At 47.1% G+C, this 18419-nt stretch overlaps 7 protein-coding genes across 7 annotated transcripts; 4 read left to right on the top strand and 3 right to left on the bottom strand.

Annotated features, from left to right (window-relative positions):
• Window positions 1-460: 460 nt before the first annotated feature.
• Window positions 461-991, bottom strand: LAJ45_08591 (uncharacterized protein; the record flags this gene model as incomplete). The annotated part of the gene is made up of 3 exons (XM_046118141.1): window positions 461-474; window positions 539-656; window positions 902-991. The coding sequence occupies 3 exons, from the start codon at window positions 989-991 to the stop codon at window positions 461-463; spliced, it is 222 nt and encodes a 73-aa protein (XP_045968739.1).
• Window positions 992-2534: 1543 nt separating this feature from the next.
• On the bottom strand, window positions 2535-4665 carry LAJ45_08590 (uncharacterized protein; the record flags this gene model as incomplete). Its single annotated transcript, XM_046118140.1, has 4 exons — window positions 2535-2690; window positions 2750-4235; window positions 4304-4430; window positions 4626-4665. 4 exons carry the CDS (start codon window positions 4663-4665, stop codon window positions 2535-2537), a joined length of 1809 nt encoding a protein of 602 aa, XP_045968738.1.
• Window positions 4666-5987: 1322 nt separating this feature from the next.
• LAJ45_08589 (uncharacterized protein) lies at window positions 5988-6874 on the bottom strand (the record flags this gene model as incomplete). Its single annotated transcript, XM_046118139.1, has 4 exons — window positions 5988-6527; window positions 6592-6663; window positions 6748-6756; window positions 6851-6874. The coding sequence occupies 4 exons, from the start codon at window positions 6872-6874 to the stop codon at window positions 5988-5990; spliced, it is 645 nt and encodes a 214-aa protein (XP_045968737.1).
• A 438-nt stretch (window positions 6875-7312) lies between these two features.
• LAJ45_08588 (uncharacterized protein) lies at window positions 7313-8178 on the top strand (the record flags this gene model as incomplete). The annotated part of the gene is made up of 4 exons (XM_046118138.1): window positions 7313-7315; window positions 7440-7497; window positions 7585-7924; window positions 8052-8178. 4 exons carry the CDS (start codon window positions 7313-7315, stop codon window positions 8176-8178), a joined length of 528 nt encoding a protein of 175 aa, XP_045968736.1.
• A 3048-nt stretch (window positions 8179-11226) lies between these two features.
• LAJ45_08587 (uncharacterized protein) lies at window positions 11227-12492 on the top strand (the record flags this gene model as incomplete). The annotated part of the gene is made up of 5 exons (XM_046118137.1): window positions 11227-11313; window positions 11414-11491; window positions 11561-11826; window positions 11889-12040; window positions 12272-12492. The coding sequence occupies 5 exons, from the start codon at window positions 11227-11229 to the stop codon at window positions 12490-12492; spliced, it is 804 nt and encodes a 267-aa protein (XP_045968735.1).
• Window positions 12493-12844: 352 nt separating this feature from the next.
• Window positions 12845-14334, top strand: LAJ45_08586 (uncharacterized protein; the record flags this gene model as incomplete). The annotated part of the gene is made up of 4 exons (XM_046118136.1): window positions 12845-13549; window positions 13610-13655; window positions 13708-14133; window positions 14186-14334. 4 exons carry the CDS (start codon window positions 12845-12847, stop codon window positions 14332-14334), a joined length of 1326 nt encoding a protein of 441 aa, XP_045968734.1.
• Window positions 14335-15672: 1338 nt separating this feature from the next.
• LAJ45_08585 (uncharacterized protein) lies at window positions 15673-15894 on the top strand (the record flags this gene model as incomplete). Its single annotated transcript, XM_046118135.1, has 1 exon — window positions 15673-15894. The coding sequence occupies one exon, from the start codon at window positions 15673-15675 to the stop codon at window positions 15892-15894; it is 222 nt and encodes a 73-aa protein (XP_045968733.1).
• Between the last annotated feature and the right edge of the window lie 2525 nt (window positions 15895-18419).

Here is an 18419-nt window from a genome sequence, read left to right as displayed (position 1 = left end):
TACTGTAGGTACTGAGGCCTAGGGAAGGGAGAAGGAGACCTTTCTGTTTAAAGAGACCTTCTACAATTTTAAAACGGTTAACCAAGACTTCTACCGACGCCCTACATGTACCCACATGCTCTGATCATTTCAATTTGTTCCTTCGCCCTCCACCTCTTCTATCTTCTTTTGTGCTTCTTCGCGACTTCTTCTCCCTCCTGCAGCTAACTATCTGTTCCACCTTCTGCACTCGACCTGTCTCATAATGACATAAGCTGTGCTTCTAAACCGTCCTGGGACACGATATCGACTGACGGTCGTCGTCAAATTTAAGGCTGTGCCCCAATGTGGCAAAAGTCTGCGCCTTGGCCCGCAAAAATAGCCCTCTTTTAGCGGCGGTCTCCCACCGTTCACCGCCTCTACACCGCAGATCATGCCTGCCTTTAGGAATTGTAAGGTGGAGCAACGACAGTGGCTCAATTCAATCGATAACCACTGCAACTCATTCACAGGTTACCGGTACTGTATGTAGAATGGAAGCGTTGGTAGTAAGAAGAACCTCTGATTTGCAATATCGAGGGACTTTTCGCCCAAAGAAATGTCCCCAAGCTGCCCTGCAGCCTATCACTAGAGCCTATGCCATGCTCGTCGTCATACTTCAAGACGTGCAGCGGAATCTAACCCTCCGACCCCGCAATCAGCAGTCAAGCACATTCGCCTAGGGCAATCAGTTGGCGATAAAAGCCACGAATACGAAGTATCCTGCATGTCCCAGACCAGCCAGTTAAGTCAGCCCGTGTAAATCGGTACTTGATGGTACAAAAGACGATGTACTTTTAGCCCTGCGTCCCAGATGGCCTTGCAATGGATACCCATCGAGAGACGTACCTTAAATTTATTAATAGCCCACGAACTAACTCACCCAGCTTCGCGGGTCGTCGTTGTCGTCGTCGACGACGGGCCTTTTTTTCGTTCGCATGCTTAAGCGGGACTCGGGATTTCCCTGACCCATGGTAGGTGCACGACGTGATCTGACGGGGGAGCCTCCGAAAAAGTCTCTAAAATAACATTCCGATGACGAGTCCTCGTAGGTTAACCTGACGATTCGTTGATTCATCCGGCTAGACGGTACCTATCTGTGCTGTATACGTACTGTACCTTGGGGGGATTAGTTGATCCATGTGGTTGGATTCTGCACTTCTACCTACCAGTTCGATTTGTAATATCAAGTCAGAAATGGTGGAATCATTGATCTTTCTTCACATGTTACTATTGGGCCAATGGGGGGGAAGAAAACCTGGGAATGAAACTGCGTCCCCTGGGGCCTAGAGTCTCAGATATAAGTAGGTTGCGGATCAATACTGTGGACGAGGCTATCTTCAGCCCACAGAGACTCAATACCTTCAGTCCCTTCAAACGTTTAAACTGTACCTACACATATTGCATGTGTACACGTAGAGTCCGCCGCAACAAAAATCTCAAAGTCGTCGATATTGTTCAGTGTTATTGCCCACAATTCGTCCTGTTTCACTCCTAAACAGTTCTCTTCTACCAAGAAGGATCTACTCTAAGTAGAGGACGTCACTCACTAGATGGTGGGGGAAAAGGAGGATTAGAGTTTTCGACCTCAAGTATAACTATACCCTAACCCAGTGCCAAGACACCCCATTCTCGAACTTCTAGAACCCGATCTTGCATCTGCATTCCTCACTCCTTTTTCCACAACCAAACCAATTTTCCAGTCAGTGCATTCAAGGAAAATTTTACCTCAATGGCGCGGCCTGATAACCCCCACGCATCCGATCTAACTTATCAGCCAAACTCTATTCTATATCTCAATGGCGCCCCCACTATCAACGCATCTACCCCCAGGCCTCCCCCTGATCCTAGCTTCGGCACTCTACTCTAATGAGACTCCCAATCTAAAATTTTATCTCCGAAGCCACAAGGATCTAACGCGAAATAAAAGAGAAAAAAGCAGCATGGATACCTCCATCCTTTATGAAACCGGTAATTGGTGCCAATTTTGTGGGCTGGATCGAGATGCTTCAGATATACATTGCATACAGCAGGTTCTCTAGAGTAGGCGATGTCCGTGATAGTGAGGATTGCGCGAAAGGGAGGCTTAAGTAAGCCTGGAATTTGACGGTCAAGGTTAACGGGGGTGAAGTATACATAAGTATGTTTCGCTACCGGAGGTCAGAATGCCTAATGATGACCTTACGGATGGGTTATATGTGGACCCAGCTAGCACAAGGGCGTGACTTTGCTTGTTGCTCCCACCACAAGAACAATAATCTCCCCAAGTACTCGAAAGAGAACTCCTAAACATGCTACATCACCAAGACCGACTAACAGGGCCGAGTGATCTGTCATGATTCAACCGAACGATACACAATATTAGATGCAAGAGGAAATGGAATGGATTGTCATTTCTTTCCTATAGATTGATTACCCAGCTCCTAACAACCGCGAAAACTTGTACAGCAGAAAAGAAAAATAACAACAAAAAAAGAAAGCTAAGAGGGATCTATCAACCAGCTAAACGCACTTTCTTAATGATGGAAAAGTCTAGTCTCCTGCTCAACAAAGGTGATACCACAGCTTGCGGCAGCCTCGTGGACTGCCTTGTCGCTCACTGAGCCACCAGGGGCAGCGATGTACTTCACACCAGACTTGTGGGTGCGGAAGACGTTGTCAGTGAAGGGGAACTATTGCACAAATATATTAGTTTTAAGTCGTTTGGTTTATATGTGGGAGGTGGACTCACGAATGCATCACTTGAGACAGCGACGTCGCAGAACTTTGCCATCCATTCGGCTCTCTCCTCCTTGGTGAACTCAGCCGGGAGTTCCTCAAAGACAGCCTCGTATAGCTCTCTCTCAGCAACATCCTCCTTGGCCGGAACCTGCCCGGTGACAAAGAGATCGATAGCGTTGCTCTTATCAGGGCGCTTAGTACCCTTCTTCCACTTGAATTCAAAGATCTTAGGGTGCTGCCTGAGCCACCAGTTATCGGCCTTATCACCGGCAAGTCTAGTGCAGTGGATTCTGGACTGTTGACCAGCACCAAGGCCAATGATCTGTCCGTTCTTGGCGTAGCAAACAGAGTTGGACTGGGTGTACTTGAGCGAAATGGTCGCAACAGTGAGGTCAATGAGGGCCTGGTCAGGGAGAACGGCGTTCTCAGGAGTAATGATGCGTGCGAACGACTTGTTGGTGATCTTGATGTCGTTACGGCGCTGGGTGAGCGAGATACCGTAGACCTGGCGGGTCTCTTCAGCGGCGGGCTCGTAGAGAGGGTCAATCTCGAGGACGGTGTAGCGGCCACCCTTCTTCTTCTTCAAGATTTCAAGAGCAGCAGGCTCGTAGCCAGGGGCAATGACACCGTCAGAGACCTCACGGTTAATAATCTTGGCGGTAGTGACGTCAACAATGTCACTGAGGGCGACCCAGTCACCGAAGGAGGACATTCTGTCGGCACCTCTGGCACGGGCGTAGGCGCAGGCAAGAGGGCTCTCGTCGAGTCCGGCGATATCGTCGACGAAGCAAACCTTCTTCTCGACGTCGGAAAGCTTCACGCCGACGGCAGCACCGGCAGGAGAGACGTGCTTGAACGAGGCGGCGGCGGGGAGGCTCAGGGCCTCCTTGAGCTCCTTGACAAGCGGCCACGAGTTCAGGGCATCGAGAAGGTTGATGTATCCAGGTGAGCCGTTAAGAACCTTGAACGGGAGGTGGCCGGACTTGACGAAAGCCTGAGCGGGCTTCTGGTGGGGGTTTGCGCCGTAGCGGAGAGTAAGCTGCTGGAGACCGTCACCAGCGTATCTCTTCCTGAAAAATTCAGAGATGGCTGCGTCGTAGTCGGCAGTGTGCTCGAATGCCTTCAAGGCATACTGCTTTCTTGAAGACTCGGAGACCTCGCCCTGTCGGAGCTCCTCGAGGAACGAGGGGTAGTCGGCGGGGTCAGAGAGGATGGTGACACGGGTGTGGTTCTTGGCCGCAGCGCGGAGAAGAGTAACACCACCGATATCGATCTCCTCGACGGCCTCGGCGATGGTGACATTAATCTTCGCAATTGTGTCCTTGAATGGGTACAGGTTGCAAACGACGTAGTCAACCTTGTTGATATTCTGCTCAGCAAGATCCTTCTCGTCAGATTCAAGGTTGCGGGCTAGAATTCCGGCGTGGACGGCGGGGTGGAGGGTCTTGACACGCCCAGCAAGCATCTCAGGTGCGTGGGTGATGCTGCTGACATCTCTATAATTTGGAAGATGACAATTAGGGCCCTTAAAATTTTTGTTTACGATATCAATTGCTTGACTTACTCCACGGGCATACCAGCATCTCTGATCAGATTAGCGGTACCTCCGGAGGCCAAAAGACGGATTCCCTGCTGGCTAAGACCTTTGGCAAGATCCAACAGTCCAGTCTTGTTGTAGACGGACAGGATCGCTACGAAGAGAAATACGCATTAGAATTGAAATTGATAGTTCAGGGCGTCGTTTGTAAATAGGCAATTAGAACTCTAACAAACACCGAATTGTTGCCTATGACCGCATCATGGCGGAAGTGACAATGCGGGGGAGTGGAGCAAGGGCGGAGGGACATAAGATTAGAAGGAGAGATAAGAAGGGAAGAAACACTAACCAGTCTTTTGCGCAACCGGATGAGTATTAGCAGAAGCCATTGGAATTTCTCTTTTGTCACTTGCTACAGGAGGAAGAGAGAACAGAGGAGGGGTGGATCAAGTCTTAAGGTTGAGAAAGAAGCAGCGATGAGATGATGCGATAATTCGGCCAGCCTTCTTAAGCTAAATTTTTTCTCTTGTCTACAAGAGGGTGGTGGGAGGCGGGGTTGTCCAGCCAAACAAAACTTTGCCTTTTTCCCTTCATCCCACTGCATGGTGGGGTTTTCCGATAAGGAGGGGCACAAAAATCAAAAAATACATCCATGATCCACTCCACGCTAGATTTCACTAAACTCAGGGAGTGAGGATATGAACTCCCCCTTGGCGGCACCCCAAGACCCAAGAGTGCAGGGTATAAATGCCAAGCACAGGGCTAGGGCATCGAGTTTTTTTTTACCGCAAAAGTATAAATTCGGCCAGCACCCTCGAACCCTCTTTTCCTCTCCATGAACAACGCAAAAAACAACATCCCCCCCCACATCATCATACTAGGCGAGGTTTACCCTTAATTGCGGTCGAACCCAGGACCTACCTCATGTTCAGGAGGCTTTTTCTCTTAACGGGGAAGGACGGTGTGGTGGGATACGGGGGATGGAGAATGGATTTAGGAGCGGGTCTTGGGTGCGGTGGATTTCGGCTGGCAACAGTATGAAATCGACCGCAATGACTGGCTGCATATCACGAATTTCTGGGGGCTTTATTTCTTTTTCCTTCTTGTGGAGCTGAGCTCTAGACGCGCTCAGCTCCTTATCACTAATAAATAAAATAAAAATAAAAAATAAATTTAAATCTGACCAAAAAGTCTGAATATTCTCTTGTGAATTTTCTCTAGGTAATGCCTGCTAGGAATTACTAACTTTGTAGTTAACCATTCTTGTGACCTAGCATCATGTAATATTGAGAGCATAGAGTAGAGATCACGATAATACACCCCCCCAATATCTCAAGTTCCTGGTGATTGCCGACCACTTGTACACTCAAGCCAAAGCAATAGACGCTGTCAGAATTGTAAAAAAAATGCAAAAATATTTAAATAGCAAACCAAAAGACGAATGAGATATATATTACAGCTATCGATTTTCCTGACCTGATCCGTTCAAATCTCCTACACATTCTTTACTCTCACCAATTGTCGTAGATACTTTATTCTCATTCGCACTTGTAACTCAATGAACAGAATACACACCTAGGTCGACTTTTATTCGATAATTTTGATCGCTCCAATCCACCAATCTACTTTAAACAGGATAGTGGCTTTCCACAGCCTTCGTCCCGCTGGAAGTAAATATGAACAAAAAAAAAACCCAACAAAAAGCTATCCTCTATCTGAACCCTGGTGGAGGGGGGAATCCCCTTCCTCCCTGGAATCCTGGGGGTGGCTGGAATCCTGGGGGTCCGCCACCTGGCATACCACCCTGGAAACCAGGCGGCGCACCAGGGAAACCTGGCGGAGGAGGACCGCCCATTGGAGGGGGACCTTGTCCAAGCCCGACGTTCCTCATCGGTCCCTGCAATCCTGCGGGTGCTCCCATCTGTGGGGGAAGTCCACCAGGTGGAGGTCCGCCCATACCAATGATGGGAAGTCCTCTTCCGGCAGGTCTAGAGATACCTGGCCCGGCGGCTGCAACACCGGCACCTGCAGCTCCACCAGCAGCAGCGCCGAGACGGGATGATGGGTCGGCGGGAGGTGGGGACTCGACTGAGAGGGTGACGATGTGGATACCGCGTAGAATTATGAGGCCGAGCGTACGCTTCTCTTCAGAGATTTGGGGCGCGGTGGTAGCTGGGGGGGCAGAGGCTTTGGTCGGTTTTCGCTTGATCCGGCGGAACTCCTCAGTATCAGCGAGGACAATGTTCATGTGCTTCAATGCGTGTTAGTAGATGAGCTAATATTCCCAACGAGGGGTTTATAAGAAGATAATTTACCTTGTCAAACGCGAGGAGGGTACCAGTAAGTTGGCGTCCGTCAGCGAGCGTAACTCTCATACGATAGTTGATCTAGTACGTATATATTAGTATTCCAATTTTGACTAAGACCTCTCTCCTCTTGGAGGAGAGCTATATTGAGCTGGTAGCACATACGAGGTTCGCCTAAGGGGTTCGTTCAATCAGCATCGTTCTTTATCCCCACATCCACGTCAACGAACGGTTTTCCTAAAAGCCAAACAGGAACGTAAAGACTCACCATTTTCCCTTGTTGTTTCGACATGTTGAATTGTTGTTTGAGGCTGATAGCCTAGATTCTCCTCTTCCGGTAGATTGGGAGGGGCAAAGAAGATAAGTCGAGGCTCTCAGCTGTGGGGGAGCTCGTAGATAGTAGCAGATAGTAGCAGAGAGGCTGAGGTTGGAAGAGGTGTCGTTGATGTTGACTCTCGTGTTCTGCCCACCGCTAAGCCGGATCTAGATAGTGTTCTACTGACTCAGCTCTCAGTCATGAATCTCGCTTACCCTGCCTTACAATTGACTTCTCTACCCTGCCCTACGTTGTGTGACTGCTGATTATTTAACTCCCCACACAAGAGCTTCGTATGTAGCAATTTCGACAGTGTGAGTGCTACACTACCCGATTTTCGAGACGACGACGAACATCGACCAACGCCAAAGACCCATTAACCTCACCGCCAAACGACCCATTCTCGTTACAATAATGGTCAGTACCTGTCGATATTCCGTTCATCCTCCGATTGTTACCTGCAAATGCTGCTGCTACTGGGATCCGCAATTGGAGGCTTTAGAGATACAATAACTAATGATGGACTTTGATGGGAATATAGACCGACGCAAAGAGCAAGGACTCCAACCCCATGCGGGATCTCCGCATTGAGAAGCTCGGTACGTTTCTTCCAATATTTTGCTTGTCGAGAATCAGGGAAAAATCCACATTCAAGAAAGCCAATATCTAATATCAACCTTCTTCAGTTCTCAACATCTCCGTCGGTGAATCTGGTGATAGGCTTACCCGTGCCGCCAAGGTGCTCGAGCAGCTTTCTGGTCAGACTCCCGTCTACTCCAAGGCCCGCTACACCGTCCGTACCTTCGGTATCCGTCGTAACGAGAAGATCGCCGTCCACGTCACCGTCCGTGGCCCCAAGGCCGAGGAGATCATCGAGCGTGGTCTCAAGGTCAAGGAGTACGAACTCCGCAAGAAGAACTTCTCCGAGACCGGTAACTTCGGTTTCGGTATCTCCGAGCACATCGATTTGGGAATCAAGTACGACCCTGCCATCGGTATTTACGGAATGGACTTTTACTGCATCATGTGAGTTTACAACAACCCTGGAAGAAATGGATTTGGCGAGGAAGGGAGGCAATGATGGAGGAGCGGATAATATGGGATATGATGGTTTCTCCGAGGAGCTGGTACTAATGCTCTTACTCTCTTCTAGGTCCCGCCCCGGTCTCCGTGTTGCTAAGCGCAGGAGGTGCCAGTCCCGCATTGGTGCTCCCCACCGCATCCACCAGGCCGACACCATGAAGTGGTTCAAGGCCAAGTACGATGCCACCGTTAGGTAGAGGGGAGGCTCGGAATAGAAATAAAATAAAAAAGTTTCTTTTCTGGGAGGTTGTCCGATGCGTGTTCAAGGCTGGGTTTTCTTTTACATACTAGTTTTTTTCTTTCTTTCTCTTGGGCGAATGTTTCTGTACCTTAAGCAAACGGGAAATATTTGGAGGACTAGAATCCAATCATGAAGCCACCGCGCATGCGTTCTCTCAAACGGAACGGAGAAAGAAATTTCTAGTTCCCGATCTATCAACCTCCTATTGGAGGTTTCTAGTGCTCAAGCACTTCTGGCACATGAGTCCTAGTGGAATTTAGGGACAAAATTGGTTATGGGGGTTGAGATGGAAGGATAAGAGATTTAAGATCTAGCTTATCGAAATGCTTTGTTCGAGCTTTGTTATATTTGTTGTTATCAAGCATCTATACTCAGCTTAAGCTCTGTGTCTTTCCCAAACTTTCTACTTAATTCTACATCCTTAGCATGAGCCCGAGTGCTTCGATATGAGACCGATAGCGTCAGTTACCTTGTAAACACGAGTCCCATGCTAAAACATTTGCTTTTCAGGTAAACTAGAGATGCATGTAACTGCAGACGCTCAGACCAAGGCGTAAAAATAATTTCTTTAATGATACATACGGATTATATGTTGGAGCTTTTTAGACTGTGAAGTATATCGAGAGATCAAACTCCAAGCTGGTAATATACAATACGCCCTAGTGTGATACCTTCACTATAACCCTTTCCGTCAGGTAGTAGAAGAGAGTGGGCGTGTCCTCCTTGTATCGGACAAAAATGGCGCCAAACGTGGTCCTTTGGTGGGTCCGTAGTCATCAGGCATCACTCGTGTTCCATCGCTAAGTGGAACCGGAGGAGAAATACCCCTCTGGTATTTTCAGGCACTGCGGAACTTACCTGCGGTTCTAGTTCCATATTTAATAGTGGAGATGCCATTTCGTGGCCGGTCTTTAAAATCACTACCGGGGTTATAAACGGTCAGTCAAAGTTGAGAGATCAATTGTATATATATATATGTTTTATTTGCCTGTACGAGTGGTTTTTCGTGGTAGTTATTGAACCACCACTTCTGAATAGGCCCAGATGAACCTGTTGGTGGTCTCTATATAACGCAATGGCACATGAAATGGATGTGGACCGGTTTTGCAACCTCAAGGAAGACGAAGAAGACTGGGCAAGTGTGCCCAATATGTCTTTATCGTTAGAAGTCCTTTCAATCTTGCGAGTAGTTGGGTGCCGATGGTCACTCGCGTACTTTCAGTTGGGAGATCTAGAGGAAGTAGTGGAGACTAACCCGCGCACGTATCAAAATCCGGAATATTACATATAAATCTAGCTTAGATATTAAGTGGGAAGATTCATGCACTAAATCGCTAAAATGACTTTCAATTTCTCTTGAGCTAACTTAAGAACTCCTTCAGAACACTTCTCAACGAACATCTCAAAGCTTTGAAGATTGTGAGTATTCCCCTTTTTGGGATGATGGTCTTGATATAACCATACGCCCCTTGTGAGTACGCTCAATAGCTGGGAAGTGTACGTGTATAAGGACACGCTTCTAATTGGCTAACATTGTCAGTACCAAAGGAACATCGTCACGAGTGATATTCTATGATTATAATATATTGAGTTCAACATCTTATAATGTGGGTGGTTAGGTTAGGGCTCTTGGCAGAATTCTATTGGTGAAGAAATATTAGATGTCTCACGCTCTCGGGCTTATATCCGTCGTTAAGTAAAATGGCTAGCTAAAATAGTTATAAAGTGCTCGTGATTCGTAACCTGACAATCGACGTTACCAATGCAGCTCAAGTCAGTTAAACTCATCGTATCATTCTACACAGTCGGTAAAAGTGTAGAATTATATGCCCTCATTGCTCAGTTATAATTGGACATCTATATATGGCTCCTCTCCTGTAACGCGGGGCCACAACTCGTGGGATCCGTTCTGGAACAGAAATTCGAGCTGGCACCATAATATATTCTAATCCTGATATATAGAAGGTTATAACTAAGCTTCAAAACTACCTATATCCTTGGGGGTGACTGCTTATGATGGAGTCTTTCTCTTAGGAGTCTTTAAAAGTTCTTAGGCGATGAATGTATCTGTAGAAGAGGTGTATGTTCCAAGACAGCCTAATTCCCTCTGAGACAAACCCCATTACGAACACTTTTGTAGGTTGATCGGCGTAGAAATGGAGGAGCGTAGTCAGAGTTATTGGTATCCGAGAACAAACAAACGATTCTAAAAACCAGCTTACACACTTAATGCTTTCATATCTAGAGTATGTCCATGTGCTCTAGTAGCACCAATAATATCATGGCTTAACCACGCGCGCCAATGATGTATTTTCAAGACGCTAGCTAGCTAGATACTTTAGTTATATCTCAACTAAGGAAAGACTTGAGGTCAAGTACATGAGTTATAGTAGGCTCTTTCTCGTCACACAGGGTGTACTGGTTTCTAGTCTCTCGTAAGATAATACTTCTTAAAATCCTAGGCCCTTCTTGCATTTGTACATATCTTCTTATAAAGAGATGTCTCAAGATCCAACAACCGTCTTACCCTAGTTCCCTCGTAGTCCTGAACAGCCGGAGTTGTTCCGGCCGGTGAAGAGAACATTTGGGCCAATAGATTAGTAGCCAACAACATGAAATTAATAAGGATCCCTGGACTAATACTTACCTGATTCCTTCGGTGTTTTAAAGTAGTTTCAAAAAGTCCCCTTCTACATACATAGCCTAATCATCAGACGGGTGGGCGAACTCATACGAACCAAATTACTCCCGGTATAAAACCCCGAACTGAAGTTAAATACCAGGGCACAATCTTATCTGTGCTCAATTGGTAGGCTAATATACGTTGCCAAGGCCCACCCCCTTGCAACCCTAGCCCATCCCGACTGGGGGTGTGGAATGGCCACCTTGCCCCTTCCTTTCATAAAATAGACATTCTTCCCGCCATACTGCAGCTGCTCTTCGAATTCACCAACCCACTATCTCACATTACTAGCCGACTTCAAAGAAATAAAAAGAAAGGACAATGGTTAACTTCAAGTCTATCCTCGCGTTCGCCGCAGTCGCGGTTTCTGTCGTTTCGGCAGCTAAGGGACCTTTAATCACTAATAAGGTAAGCATTCCATGAGCGAGCTCCAACGGATTACGGGCTCCTACCGAGCTACATGTAGTCAATTGGTGTAGTGTAGCTGACATGAACTTTCTTTGTTAAGGTATTCTTCGACATTGAGCACGGTGGCAAGCCGCTGGGTACGATCGTTATGGGATTATACGGGAAGACTGTCCCCAAGGTGAGGAGGCTCTCATAGCGATAGAAGCTTGGTTAAAAGGGTGGAGCGCTGACGTAGCCTTATTTCTAGACCGTGGAGAACTTCCGTGCTCTCGCTACTGGCGAGAAAGAATTTGGTTATGAGGGATCAGTCTTTCACAGAGTTATTCCCCAGTTTATGATTCAGGGTGGTGATTTCACAAGGGGTGATGGAACGGGCGGGAAGTCGATTTACGGCGACAAATTCCCGGATGAGAACTTTAAGCTAAAGCACACCCGCCCGGGACTTTTGAGTATGGCAAATGCTGGCAAGGACACCAACGGATCGCAGTTTTTCATCACTACCGTTGTTACTTCGTAAGTATTGCCCATTTGTTGGTACTTTGTTCTTATTGTATGCTGACAAAGTTGTGTTATAGTTGGCTCGATGGACGTCACGTCGTCTTTGGAGAAGTCCTCGAGGGAATGGATGTCGTCACCGAGATTGAGAACGTCAAGAAGGGAGGCAATGACCGCCCGCTCGAGCCGGTCAAGATCGTTAAGAGTGGCGAATTGGAGATGCCTGAAGAAGGTATCCACGTGGAGCTTTAAGCATTTCGCTTTACATTCCAGCCTATTTTTTGCCTTTTGCCACTTTTGCATGGAAAAAATTATATACGGATATGCAACGAAGTCATTGATATCATTTACATATTTCTCTGCCACTTTCTTTTCTGTCAACGCATTGTTCGTGAATTGTGAAAACTGTGCGAAAACTCATGCATCTAGCAAGGAATGTGCTGATATTTAACGTCGGGAACAGAAAAGAAAGCGATGGCCACGGAAGAGGCCAAGGCGACCCCGTTGAAGAGCGCGGATGAGCACGCCAGCATTGCTGGTGGTATGTTTGATCGTGTCAAGGACTCTGACGTTAACTGGGGTATGGCCCAGCTCCTTGCTGGAGGTTTGGTTATCAGCCTTGGTGTAGCTTGGTATGTGCGCCGCCGTCGCTCGACCGAGGTGACTGAGAAGTATGCCGAGTAAGAAATGCGTGCCAATTAAATGAGTGATATAAAACTGGAGGTGGTGCTTGTGTTTTATATATTATTAGCTGTTTTAGGTTGTGTGATTGCCATTTCCTAGTGATCTTTCCTTTTAGTTGAATATCTGGTGGTTTTCTTTCATTTAAGAGCTAAGGGTTCGATGTGATACTTATAATTTGACTTTCCACAAGAAGCTCAGCTTCTTTGTGAGCTTCCTCTACCCATAAAACTGTGACCCTCAACATCACCAATTGGATCCCTTCAAAGCTCCAATTGATGCCTGGTGATAGCTCTCATCAGGCAATATCCCCCCACTTTTTAGCTGCAGCTCTCGTTCTCAGCCGCATCAATCCATGTCCCCTCTTGCCAACCCCAACCATCCAAGCTCCCGCTCCAATCCCCACATGTTCCACCGCCTAATCCGCTTCCTGCATCCACCATCACCTCCTCCTCAACCTGTAATGATCGAGATGTCAATGCCCACGCCTCCATCCTTAAACAAACCCAAGCATGTCAGTTACTGGCTTCGCTGCCTTAAAACATGTCTTCCCACCGACTACACTTCGACGGACCTCAATCGTCTTACCCTCGGCTTCTTCACGATCGCAGCTTTGGACCTCCTCGGCGCTCTCTCCAACTCCACAAGTCTCGAAGAGCGCGCTGGATGGATAGATTGGATCTACCATAATCAGCTCCCTTCTGGCGGATTCCGTGGAAGCCCTGCAACATTCTTGTATGGTGCGGCGCCGCACTGGGATCCCCCGAATCTACCGGCATCGTACTTTGCGCTGGTAACGCTGATAAGTTTGGGCGACGACCTGGGAAGGGTTGAGAAGAAGGGCTTGTTAGCGCTGCTGCCGAAGATGCAGAGGAGCGATGGGAGCTTTGGGGAATGGTTGGGCCCCGACGATGAAGTGGTGGGAAGCAGTGATATGAGGTTTATCTACTGTGCTTGTGCGATTCGATGGGTTCTGAGGGGACGCAATGGAGATGGCATAATTGAGGGGGTGAAGGATATTGATGTAGATCGGTGCGTGAGCTATATCGCATCTGCGGAGGTGAGTTCTAGGGCGGTGGACGTGGTTAGGGTGCTAGGTACTGATTTAGTGCTGTGGTAGACATACGATCATGGCATTTCCGAGAAGCCATTTGGAGAAGCTCACGGTAGGTCCTCCAGTCTTCTGAAGTTAAAGGATAAATTTCTAACTCTCTACAGCTGGCCATACCTACTGCGCTATCTCGGCCCTCGCCCTCTTAAACCGCCTCCAGCCCACTGACACAGGTATCAGCTCCTCAGACAACATAGTCCGCTGGCTTGTCTCGCGGCAGATCCCCTTCGAGGCCCGTGATGGTTACGACGAAGAAGAAATTGAGGAACTCATCACCGAAGGCACTGAAGAGACCAGGCTGCAAGCCACCCACGTCGAAGTCGATGCCGATAACCACCCGCTTTGGGCCGGGTTTAACGGAAGGTGTGGCAAGCGCGGTGATACCTGCTACTCTTTCTGGGTCGGGGGTAGTCTCGACGTACTAAAAAAGCTGCATCTCATTGATGTGAAGGCGAATAGACGCTTTCTACTAGAGAAGACCCAGCACTTCATTGGTGGCTTTGCAAAGCTGCCAGGGCCGGGAGTACCACCAGGTATATGACATACTTTCTCAAAGTGTATAAGTGTATGCTAATTGTGGGACAGATATTATGCACTCTTTCTTGGGACTGGCGGCGTTAGCTTTGGTCAGAGAGGAGGGTCTGAATAGACTGGATGCTATGTTGTGCATTAGCATGCAGGCGAAGGAGAGACTGATGGAAATGGACTGGTGGAAGAACGCGCCTGTCAGCTAGGTACTAAGTGAGTAATAAAAATTAGGGTGTTAATATGATACCATGCATAAATATTTTTAGAGTCATGTTTTTGTTTTTCTTCAAAAGTTGCATTAATTCGGGTTGTATTCTAGGAGTGCAATATGCGTGAGCATATGGTATAGCATCTCGGTTTAAGTCATGGTTTGGCCAACCAGTTGTGTAATGGTAATAATATGCACCAGGAATAATTGCTCTAGCTTTTCCTTGGCTATTTCATTGGTCGAGTGATAGGCTGTGACTGGCGCTGCCAATCTAGTAAAAAGTTGTAATTATGCTTGCACCTGAACCCACACAAATCTCAAAATCCCATATAAACGTGTTGTTTTATGTGTGAAACGGAGTTAAGCCGATTGTTAGGCTATTACTCCCCTACAATGTTGTTCTATTCTGGTATCACTCTTGAGTTACGAGCTAGTTAGCTTTTTGTAAACATTGAGCGGGGAACCAGATGGCAGATCATGTATAAGGAAAAAAAACTGTGAAAGATATTCGTCGGGGCTTTGAATTCCTAGTCAACTTAAATACCCAGTCGTCGTGTAGTTCTTAAACCTAGGAGTAGATGGTCAATATTTGTATAATGGTGGCCTTTTCTCATCCCGCCGTTATTGAAGAAGATCTTTAAACGAGGATTGTTTATTATAAGATTTTACCCGCATCAATTAATTGAAGATACGTATCCTTCTTCTCTCCCTTCCGAGCCCACTGGATATCTTTATTTTGCGCACCTCAGTAATTAAAGAGAGACCTGTGACCCAATGAGAATTTCCAATTCTATCTAGAGATTGATAAGTATGAATTAAGGATGTGAAAAAATGAGTTTGAGGTGGTTTTATCGGCCTCATCAATACTCTCTTGTCCACGAAGATGTAAAGATTAGAATATATGTATCTTTGCTTCCATGGATTGTATGAGATTTCCGTTTTTTTGCTTGTAAATCTCTGCCAATCTCGAGAACATGTCTCGCGTTGTCGCATCGACAGCCAGTATATTCCAATCCGGACCTCGCCATTCACTCACCCCCAGTAGAAAAGGCCCGCGCTAGCTTTGACGTATAGGGTGCCGAGCACGTAGTTGCTCTTCTACCCAAATCCAACTCTCTCTCCCTTGCACCTCCTCTTGACAAAGCACCCATCTACCCCTTGCATCACAGAACCCATCGTCTTTCCTCAATTGCCTTAATCTGCTACAGCAAAGCCCATCTCCACAAGCAGAAATAAAGCAACACTTTCTTTGTAAGTTGCTTCTCCATCAGTTTCTGCTGCTCCAAGGCTTCTAGCATCTAACTTGTGCTGCCACAAGTGCAGTTGAACATCTGAAATGTCGGCACAGATTACCAACGACCAAGAACTCCAGCAGTACCCAAAGTCGGGATATTATGCACCTCCAAACACCCCCATCCTCGGTCCTGAGACTGAGCGTCTTGATCACTTTTATGAAATTTCGAAAGGGCTTTTTGCCCTGAAGCGTGAGGGGGAGGACAAAATGGATGAATTGTCACTCGATGGTGATACCGAAGGTGATCATAAGATGAAGAAGTAATCTTCTTCCGCTCTAACCTTGGTATGTTCTTATCTCTATCTGCTATTATTCTCATTCGTGTCTTCGTTTCGATGAAATTGAGCTAATGAAATGAATGTCTCGTGTAGCTGTTACAGCGTTCATTATTAGGGATTGGTGACATTAGTCCGTGGTCTGGGCTTTGGATGTGAAGACTAAGGTTGGGGTAAAAGCTAGAGTCGGAGCATAGTTAGTTGGCTACTATAAAACTACATGTACCGCGTAAGAAGAAAGAAAATCACTTACCGCTACTTTCTGCTCTTCTTTAGATAACTTCTGTTAATACGACTTTGAGCCTTGCCTAACGAATACTGTCCCTTCAAGATTTCCCATAATCTTGGACACACCATCATGAGTCTAATATCTGCCTAAGATAGAACAGTACGAGCTAGTTTACTGTGTCTAAGTTCTTTAGATGATGAATACTGTGGCTCTCACCCAGGACCGAGGAATCCAGGCCCAAATAACCCATGAGATGATGGATGGTATTACTGTAAAGTAAGTAATATATTCCGACGAATGTGAGCTCCTTCTGGCTCTAAAGAGTAGTATAAGACTGACGCATCTATTAGACTGTTCTAATGACTGCTATAATGGCCAAGCATGTTCGTTTTGATCCCGCACACGGACTTGGTTGCTCTGACCCCCATGGCTGTCTCATGAGCCGCTGCGATATAATAATAGACACGATCCAATAGTGTAGTAGTCAGCATGCTTCGCCAAAAGACATTGAACATTATAAAAGGAGAAAACCTAGATTCAAATCCTAGATGAAGCACCATTTTCGATCTTCATCTGTGTTTTTGCCATGATGTATCGTGGATAGGAAGTAGGAGAAGATACAGTGTCAGTTGAGGAGCTACTTGTAGGGGGTGGAGGTCAGTCTTCTCTAGCTCTGGAGCTAGCTTCTACTTACATGTAGTCTTATGGGTACGAGCCTAGCTCTTATCGTATGCTTTTTGTTGTTGATACGCAGCCAGGCTAAGGCCATTCATAGGATATCACTCGGTTGCCAAGACTGCCTAATAACGGCAACAAATATGCGCAGTCGAAGAAGCCTACAAAACCACAATCACCTTTTGGCTCCTCTTAGATTTTGGCACAAACAAAGATCTGAATTGGGCAAAAAAAGGTGATCAATCACATGTACGTATCCCATTAGGGAGAGGGGGTAAAACAAAAAAAAAATGTAAAGCTTACAAAACTCACGCCTACAGAAAAAAAAAGAAGAAAAAAAGGATTTCTATTTCTTTGAGACAAAAGAATAAATTATACCCTTTTCGTGAGGTGAGAGACAGAAGAACCCACAGAAGCCATAAGAGCGGTCTGGCTTGCATGTACAGGTTTATCCACTTATGCGGGGCGAGTCAACGGGGATTATGTCACAAACACGATTCACAAGACAGAAAATTTAAAAAAAAAAAAAACTTCAATTGAAACTATAAAAAAATCTTCCCGCTCCTCTTAAGTCCTCGGCATACACACAAAGGCATCAAAGAAGGTATGACGCCCCCACACCAAGGGGGGGCTAGAAGTTAGAACTCACATATAAAAGCTCATCCACTCTTCCTAGGCCCTCGGTATAATCTAGGCACCCAAGAGAAGGCAAAAGGGTCTAGCCACACTCTTCCCGTAAAGGGGAGAGGTTAAAAAAGAGCCCACAGAACCTATAAAGCCGATAGAGACCAAAAAAAACCTCTTCGCTCTTCTCGGACCCTCGGTATGAACCCAGGTACCCAAGAGGAACGAAAGGGACGACCTAACGAACAAAAAAAGCCTCCTAAGCCCTAGAGTTTTACACCCAAGGCCCAAGAGGCAAAAAAGAATATTGCAACCCCCCACTCACCCCAAAGGGCAAGCAAGGCGGGGGAGCAAGAAACCCACACGAGCCACCCCATCAGGATTCAGGGGAGGCGGGAGAATCATAAACCCACTCCTGCCCATCAGAAGTCAGGAAAAGGAGGGTAGGAAATATACCCCAGAAAGGGGAGGAGGCAGCGTTGCGGGCAGTGCAAGGGGATGAGGGGAGGGGGCTGGGGGTAAGCAGACACCAAAGGCCATCTCCCGAAGTTCGAAGGTAGACCCGGGATGCCTCCTAACTGAACGTGAAGAAAGGAGTGCCAAAACGGCGGGGGGCTATGTGCTGGGTGGGCTCGGAGGGCGGGGGGAGGCAGAGGATAGGCACCGCCAGCTATCTTTCCGATGGTGGGGGCAGTAAACTGGCCGTGACTCCAAATGAACAAAAAGAGGTGCGGAGTGGGAGGTCCTTATATACTGCTCCAGCCTGAGAGTGATGTGAGCGTGTACTCAGGGTTAGGTGGGCAGGAGTGTGTACCTACATGGACATGTACACACATGTAGTGATCTGGGTACGAATTGATGGGAGAGAGGTCACTAACATCTAACCCTGCGCCGTGCACGTGATACGGACACTGGACACTGGACACCTCTATGGCCTCTGTGGGAGTGGGGGCATGTACCATCTTAGAGTCTACATGTATGTCTAG

This window comes from Morchella importuna, assembly GCF_003444635.1.
Source record: "Morchella importuna strain M04M26 chromosome Unknown Morimp01GS030, whole genome shotgun sequence".
Lineage (NCBI taxonomy): Eukaryota > Fungi > Ascomycota > Pezizomycetes > Pezizales > Morchellaceae > Morchella > Morchella importuna.
This window is presented reverse-complemented; position numbering and strand designations above follow the sequence as displayed.